This window comes from Erpetoichthys calabaricus, chromosome 15, assembly GCF_900747795.2.
Source record: "Erpetoichthys calabaricus chromosome 15, fErpCal1.3, whole genome shotgun sequence".
NCBI lineage: Eukaryota > Metazoa > Chordata > Cladistia > Polypteriformes > Polypteridae > Erpetoichthys > Erpetoichthys calabaricus.
In genome coordinates this window covers 66654411-66663268 of record NC_041408.2, presented here as the reverse complement: position 1 = coordinate 66663268, position 8858 = coordinate 66654411, and the positions used below count along the sequence as shown (strand labels likewise).

Sequence of the window (8858 nt, the reverse complement as noted above, 5' to 3'; positions counted from 1 at the left end):
TCTCTCCAGGTAGTAACTTACACCTTTGTATGTAATCATCAGTTTCTTGGTAATCTGTCACAAGTAATAACCATTATTCTGCAAAAAAAAAAAAACAACAGACCCATGTGTGTCTAGAGAAATGTGTTTCATTTTGGCCATTTCTGAACCCAGAACTGAACTTTAGGAATAGCAGTACCTTCCAAAGCAAGTGAACACAATAACAGGTTTCAGCGTTCCTAATGCAATTACATAGGTTTCTCTAATAACCAATTTAGCATGTAAACATAATAAATTTAGGATAAGCTAAGGAAGTTGTCCATTACGACACAGATGTAATGGCTCCTGAAAAATAGGCTTTGCAGTCATATATGAATAATTTATTAAAGATCAGTCATTTCTAGCCATAGAAGTACTGTCTTGTCTATATCTTTAAACCAATTTAATGGTATCTTGATTTAAAAAAAAAAAAAAAAAAAACATTTTTGGATGTGGCCGTACTTTTGGCATGTATGTGTACATTCAGCTGTAGCATGTTTTGAAAAGCTAAAACTGTTGCAAGGTTTCTGGGCATTACACCAAGCAATGTCCATGTACAGATAAAGCCTTGTAAGAAAGATTCCTAAAGTGCATATGCCTTGTTCTGATGGTTTAAGTAAATGATCGTGTCTAATATACAAATGATTCCAAAACGTGACATGTCATTAAAATCCCGTTGATAGGTCACAGTTATGAATTACCTCTTGTGCATATTAATTTTTCGGAAGGAATAAACATCAACGTCACCATTGAGCTGCTGGTACTGCCAAAGTCCTGCTGCTCTCCACAAGACCCTGTGGGCTTTCTGACTTAAACTGCAAAGAACATTTTAAATTCATAGTTTTATTATATACAGTTGTCTTTTGTAAAAAACTGATCAAACTGAAAGGACTGTTATATACAACAATGTGAGTTTATCTGAATATTATCCATAAATATGTGAACAACACAATAGAGTCTGGCTCCTTTACATACAGTACAACTGGAAAAGGTCTTTACTTTTCAGAGACATCGTCTTCAGCACTGTTTCCAAATGATTTCAGGTACTTGGCAATTCTGCTTGTAAGTGGTACATAATTTTCCTTGTATGTTGCGGTCACCACAAAGTTAGGTGATATTTTCATCACTTTCAAATTATCTGACTCTTCAGCTTCCATATCTAAAGCATGAGAAAAAGTCATGATTAGTAAAAACAGAATGAATGTGCAGGCAAGCAAACTTAATTCGACAGTATCTTACAAAGACATCTGCAGTAGTCACTGGCCTGAAAACAAAAAAGACAGCAGCACTAGAGATTGTGCAGTAAACAGCATCAGTTTTATCAGGTCTAAAGGGATAAAAAGAACAGGCTTAGGGACCTGATAAGCATAGGCCATGTGTGGACCCAATCCAGCTCTTGAAAAATCACAAAGAAATAAATAAAAGCTAGTCATCCAGAAATCTTTTAGATGGTGAATAATGTAATTCAAGACACTGACAAAAATTAAGATGATGTGCAAGCAAAACTAAAATCGATGAGCCACTCAATGTAATGGTTCATGATAACCTGGATGAAGCTACTGACCCACGTAGCTAAAGCTGAGACCCTTACAGCCGGATTACTATTAAAATATTGTCTGAATGTGCTTCTGGCTTTCCCTTTACATTTGCGTTTTTTTCCTAGTGGACCTGTTTGGTGCCAACAATGACACACTTTAAAAACTTGTTTTTAGAGATGTAATGGATATTGATGCATCTCTAAATAAAAATGCTATATTTAGAGATCAGAACATGTAACAGCACTACAACTAGAAAAGAAGTTATAGCTATTATAGGGCATATGACTACTGCTCAACATATTAAAGCCAGCATGAAATGGCTTATGGACTTGATTAGGATGTGTCTTATAGATCTTGGCCTGCTGATCATAAAAAAATCACCTTTAAATGTTCCTATCATGTACCATTTTATATTATATTTTATACTAGCTACCCCCTGCAGCTTCGCCCTCATAGTAGTGAAACAGGACAAACTTTAAAAATCAATAAACAAACAGGTATCACGGAGGCAAGGTACACTCCAAAATGTGGCCATAGGTAGACCAATTCGAACGGAGACTGGCGCGTGTGTGAGGAGGGCCCTGCTCTGTCCGGCTCCCCACTCCTTACGTCACGCTTCCCCCTCCCTTCAGCCCGCAGCCTCTGTCTCAGATTAGCGCGAATATATCACTCCTGCAAGCGAACTATGATACTTAGCACACTGAGAGAAGTCATAAAATCAACTGGAATATTCAAGCAAATTATATAAAAAAAAACCTGATCTAAATCTGTCAAGCAGTTCCTTCTTTCGCTAGCTTAGCTGGAGGCAAGGTATGCTCAGAGGATGACGCGTGAGTAAGGAGGGTCCCGACTGGCTCCCCACTCCTGACGTCACGCTTCCCCGTTCCCTTGTCCTGCAGCCTCTCTCTCGGATTCACGCAAATAAATCACTCCTATAAGCAAACTAGGATACTAAGTGTGAGGACAGAAATCCCAAAATCAAACAATGTTCAAATAAATTTTGGAAAAAAACCCGATCTAAATCCATTAAGTAGTGTTCTCATGAAAAGTGGACAGACATATATACATACTTACAGATAGATGTTAGATTTTTTCATTTGTGAATGGTGCAATCATGCTGAAGAGGCTCATAACATTAAACAGTATTTGGTTCCAGGGCAGAAATGTGTTGCAAATAAACCACTTGCTAATCCAACAAAGATATTTTTGCTTCCTCTAAATTATACACGTTTATGCATTCAAGGGTTGCCAACCAATAACATATCAGCCGGAAGTACAGTGTATATAATGCAGCAACGAGGCATAAGGAACGTGGAGTTTTTGGACCTTGCAAACAGGATTGAGACTTCTCTGTCTGAAGTAATATGCTTCTTAGTATGACAGAAGGGATAAAAAGAAAAAAAAAGGGCAGAGTTTGCAGCTGAACTCACCATATTTGTAAAGTGTTAACACTAACCATTATTGGCTGACAAAAAAAAGCAGCAAACTAGTGATACTTTTGAAATGTGAAACTGTGCTGGAAAGTCGTCACATTGTCGTGCAACTTGACCTGCCCTGCAATTTTTTGTTGTGTAATCTGACATACTCAGGTGACGAGGTTAGCAACTGCTGTTGTCAAGTTTAACATCCCCTCTGACTACAAGTTGTATAATGTGACGTCGGTTATAGCACCTCAGTTAATACTCAGTCTGCCTCTAGTTATTCCCTTTTAATTTGAAAATAATTAGTGGACAGATTGCTGCCGGGCATCTTCTGGTAGAGGTTTTGGGCATTCACCTGTGACATAAAAAAAAGATAACTGCAGGACAACAACTGCATACATGTTGAATTCACCTTTACAGCGAGACGGACTGTACTGCAAACAATTCCAATGCCTACAGTCGATCTACTACCAACTTTTATTTTTGCTGAATTGATTTTCTTTGTGTTCTCCTAGATATAAAAAAGTGATTTTAAGCAATGGTGACAGAAGATGGACAGTAATTTTAATTATCAGTAATTTCATGCATTTAGAGAATAAATCAGTCAACAGGAAAATAACATATTCAAACAGTCTTACTCCATTTCAGGGTTCTAGGGTGTGCTAACACACTTCAGGTGCCAGGGTATCAGTCCACCACAGGACCCAAAGATATTTTCCTTTATTAAAATAAGGCAGTGTAATCCACCAAGAGATAGGAAATATGTCTGTTTTTAAAACACTAGCTGAGCAATATACAACTGGGTCAGTATCCTGAAATGTATTAAAGTTCCAACATCAAACACCTCTGTGCTGCAAAAGAAAGGATTACAACTTTCTAAAATCACTTTTGAAAAAGGGGATGCTTACTCATGAAAAATGTACTTTATTTGATATTTTATATAGTATATATGCTATATATTGATTGCAGCTGGCAATCATCTCAGGGTACACATGCAATTTTGATCTGTTTGTTAATGCCCAACTGTGTGACAAAAAAAATATCTGTTTTGCAACTGTACAAACATATTTTCTATTAGGATTTGAGTATACCAGTTCACAAATCCAACGCACCTTTTATATTCTTGCTTTAAACTTCATTCTTGTGTGATTTAAAAATGCTTTATAATATGTTAAAGTTGCTGTATAAAATCATTTTATTAGGTGCAATGAGGCACTGGCAATGGAGGAGGACTGTATTGTTATACTGCACTGTCAGCCATTTATGATTCACAGCTTGAAAAGTTAGGCTGACTTGCAACTCTAAAAAGTGTCCTAAAATAACTCGGCACATATATGAAGGTGAATGTGGCAGTGGACGGCACTTCAAGGAATGTAATTCTGCCTTGAGCCCACTGCTGCAAGAACAGACTCCAAACACCTCAAATGCTGCACTGGGCAGTTTAAATTTACAACAAAAATATTGATTACTGCAAGATGTACAAACATATGAAATTTGACAAACAAGACAAGACCATTCAGCCTAATATTGCTAAGATGTCCTATAAACATTATGTTCTATCATTGGATACTGCTCAATTTAATAATCCAATTTCTGTCTGTTCACTTTTCACAGGAGAACTACTTAACGGATTTAGATTGGGGTTTTTTTCTATAATTTTGTTGAATATTCCGGTTGATTTTGCAACTTCTCTCATTGCTCTAAGTATCACAGTTCGCTAGCAGGAGCAATATATTCACGCTAAACAGAGAGAGAGGCTGCGGGCCGAGGGAAGGTGGAAGTGTGACATCAGGAGCAGGGAGCCGGGCAGGGCCCTCCTCACTCATTCACCAACCTCCATTAGCGTTGGTGTACCTCTCGCCACTTTTTGGAGCGTACCTTGTCTCCACTTACCTAGCGATACCCGTTTGTTTATTGATTTTTAAAGTTTGTCCTGTCACTACTACACGGGCAGAGCCACGGGGGACAGCTAGTATCTTATAAAATCACTCATTTTAAAATGTGATTAAACACATCAGATATTTTCTGTTGAGCTACAATTACAGTTAGGGATGGCATAAATTTTATATTTGACATCAACTCAAAATGATTGTGACTGGCTCTCTTAATAATAATAATTCTTTACATTTATATAGCACTGTCCTCACTACTCAAAGCACCTTGCACACTCCACATGGGGAGGACTTTATATATTTTTGGGAATCCAAAAAATGAAAATCATTTTTCTCCATCATATAACATTTTTTCATTAAATACACTTTTTAGCTGTCAAGTATGTAGTTAAAGGTCTGCACACTGTAATTATTTAAATAATATTTTAATGGTAATCCATCCATCCATCCATCCTCTTCCGCTTATCCGAAGTCGGGTCACGGGGGCAGCAGCTTGAGCAGAGATGCCCAGACTTCCCTCTCCCCGGCCACTTCTTCTAGCTTTTCCGGGAGAATCCCAAGGCGTTCCCAGGCCAGCCGGGAGACATAGTCCCTCCAGCGTCTCCTGGGTCTTCCCCGGGGCCTCCTCCTGGTTAGACGTGCCCGGAACACCTCACCAGGGAGGCGTCCAGGAGGCATCCTGATCAGATGCCTGAGCCACCTCATCTGACTCCTCTCGATGCGGAGGAGCAGCTGCTCTACTCTGAGCCCCTCCCGGATGATTGAGCTTCTGACCCTGTCTTTAAGGGAAAGCCCAGACATCCTGCAGAGGAAACTCATTTCAGCCGCTTGTATTCGCGATCTCGTTCTTTCGGTCACTACCCATAGCTCATGACCATAGGTGAGGGTAGGAGCGTAGATCAACTGGTAAATTGAGAGCTTCGCCTTGCGGCTCAGCTCCTTTTTCATCACAAAAGGCCGATGCAGAGCCGGCATTACTGCGGATGCCGCACCGATCTGCCTGTCAATCTCACACTCCATTCTTCCCTCACTCGTGAACAAGACCCCGAGATACTTGAACTCCTCCACTTGAGGCAGGATCTCACTATCAACCCTGAGAGGGCACTCCACCCTTTTCCAGCTGAGGACCATGGTCTCGGATTTGGAGGTGCTGATTCCCATCCCAGCCGCTTCACACTCGGCTGCGAACCGATCCAGAGAGAGCTGAAGATCACGGCCTGATGAAGCAAACAGGACATCATCATCTGCAAAAAGCAGTGACCCAATCCTGAGTCCACCAAGCCGGACCCCCTCAACGCCCTGGCTGCACCTAGAAATTCTGTCCATAAAAGTTACGAACAGAATCGGTGACAAAGGGCAGCCCTGGCGGAGTCCAACTCTCACTAGAAGCGGACCAAGCTCTGGCACCGATCGTACAGGGAGCGAACAGCTCTTATCAGGGGGTCCGGTACCCCATACTCTCGGAGTACCCCCCACAGGATTCCCCGAGGGACACGGTCAAATGCCTTTTCCAAGTCCACAAAACACATGTAGACTGGTTGGGCAAACTCCCATGCACCCTCCAGGACCCTGCTAAGGGTGTAGAGCTGGTCCACTGTTCCGCGACCAGGACGAAAACCACACTGTTCCTCCTGAATCCGAGGCTCGACTATCCGACGGACCCTCCTATCCAGAACCCCCAAATAGACTTTTCCAGGAAGGCTGAGGAGTGTGATCCCCCTGTAGTTGGAACACACCCTCCGATCCCCTTTCTTAAAGAGGGGGACCACCACCCCGGTCTGCCAATCCAGAGGCACTGTCCCTGATGTTGATGCGATGGTAATTTGTTTGAATTTAAACACATACCTTAATATTAGAAAATATCAAATTATACAGTTACTGCATTTTATTTGATAATATCAGAATACAGCTGGAACTGAACACAGTGATGAACAGTCAGGGCAGATATTCAGTACGAAAATCTCCCACGTTTGCTCTGCAAGTGTGGCAGGAGGACCAAGAATTGACATTGGTCGGGTTCAGAAGTAAAGGCCAGCTGGTTAAAAAAAAAAAAAAAAAGGCTACAGCTGGTACCAGAAACATCATCAGAACTAACTCGGTGGACCCAGATAAAGTGCTGCTAATACCCTTGCCTAATAAGCTTAGTTTAATTAACTTGTTTGTCAAATCCTTATCAAAAGATGGGAGCCCCTTTGGTTTGTGAGGAAACTTTCTGGGTTTGTCTGAGGCTAAATTGAAGGGGAGCATTTTTGCTGGACCCGATATTAATAAAAAGTGAGGCAATCCTCCGAATACCGGTCCCAAATTATTTAACAACTCTTTTCCTATCGAGTGGACAATACTACACTGAAAGCCGCGAAAAAACATTTATTGCAAGGCAATAACATGTATTTCCAATATTTTGTATTAATTCCAGCACAACAGTTGCAACGTCTCTTAGTGGTAACGGATTGCCACGCAATCTTTTCGGCAATTATATGCATTTGCTCAGCGATAACTACAACATTTAGTTGCTCCGTGTTGAACCGTTACCACTAAGAGACGTTGCAGCTGTTGTGCTGGAATTAATACAAAATATTGGAAATACATGTTATTGCCTTGCAATAAATGTTTTTTCGCGGCTTTCAGTGTAGTATTGTCCACTCGATAGGAAAAGAGTTGTTAAATAATTTGGGACCGGTATTCGGAGGATTGCCAAAAGTGATATATGATGCATAATTTAATGGTGCAATGAATGACCTGGAACAAAAGGCTTGGGCATCATTCAAGAAGGCTAAGTCTTTAGGTAACATTTTGAAACTGTGAAAAACTTAAAATGATAAATTTATGGAAGTGGGTTGCTACTCGAGTGTCAAAGTTCACTTTTTTGATTTACATTTGGAATTTTTCCATGAAAATCTTGCAGCGGTGAGTGAAGGATTCCATCAGGACATGGAAAAAAGGCACTTGAGACGTTGAAATGTCAGTCTGATGACGGACTACTGCTGAACGATTCACATGGGCGCAAAAACTGTACACACGATAGGCCATCCAAATAATATATATATATTTTTATGCTTGAATGTGATGTGATTAAAACGCCCTCATATTATTTTGTTGTTTTTATGAATGCAAATAAAAACTTCACAACCAAAACCATTTTATGAGTTTAAAATTGCAGCCTGTGCTACGTGCTGCCAAGAACACAATTTTAATGAAAAGGTCAGTGGAAAAATGAGCAGCAGAGACCCAGCCGCTAATCAGCAAGCGGTTCGCTAACGGGCGTCAACTTTTCTCCGATCGGGGTTAATAACAGAATGTGAACCTGTCCTTGGCGGCCACGCGGTGAAGATCAAGGCATTTGAAAAGTCATCTTCATAGAATCCCGACGCTTCCGCGCACTGACTCGTGAATTTGTACCTCAATAGACGCTTTGAATGCTACCTTTTTGTACTTCAGTTTTCGTAAAGCTCAAACAACTGAAGCAAACAACGAGACGAGCCTTTAAGAAGTTCTGCCCAGTCATTTTCTCCACACTGTGTTAGCCGTAACATTAGAAATAACATACAAAATCATTTACTAATAGTCAAAATGATAATAAACAATTACCAAATGGTGATTTCTTCCCTTCATCGGTATTCCACTTTTTACCGTAATTAAAGTACACCATTGATCCAAACATTGTCCAAATGCCTATGGCGTAAACTAACGAGGCGCGCACGTTCCATTTAAACGCACTTTTCATGTCCACGGCTGCCAGACATAAACCCAACAACAACTCAACTACGTCTTCTCCTCTTCATTGGAAGTCTTTACACTCTATGGTGCATTACTGCCATCTTCTGTCCTGGAGGTGTTAATATGCCTTCTGTCTGTTCATATAATGCCGACCATTTAAAAATGCATAATTCTTCTCTTTTTTTGACGTTTCTAATATATTTTTTAAACTTAGGTTTTGGATACCTGAAGACATTAACTACTTTTTCAGCCAGGTTCTCTCTATTTCATAG

General features: G+C 40.4%; 1 protein-coding gene across 1 annotated transcript; it reads right to left on the bottom strand.

Moving 5' to 3' along the window:
* Positions 1–845: 845 nt before the first annotated feature.
* On the bottom strand, positions 846–8639 carry LOC114666029 (small integral membrane protein 26-like). The gene is made up of 2 exons (XM_028820733.2): positions 8458–8639; positions 846–1177 (listed from the first exon to the last, which is right to left on the bottom strand). The coding sequence occupies exons 1-2, from the start codon at positions 8591–8593 to the stop codon at positions 1014–1016; spliced, it is 300 nt and encodes a 99-aa protein (XP_028676566.1). The 5' UTR covers positions 8594–8639; the 3' UTR covers positions 846–1013.
* Between the last annotated feature and the right edge of the window lie 219 nt (positions 8640–8858).

Coding starts and splice junctions, on each gene's coding strand:
- LOC114666029 (XM_028820733.2), bottom strand. CDS start 8,593: ATGAAAAGTGCGTTTAAATGGAACGTGCGCGCCTCGTTAGTTTACGCC. Junction 1,178..8,457: donor AGGGAAGAAATCACCATTTG/GTAATTGTTTAT, acceptor CTCATGCTTTAG/ATATGGAAGCTGAAGAGTCA.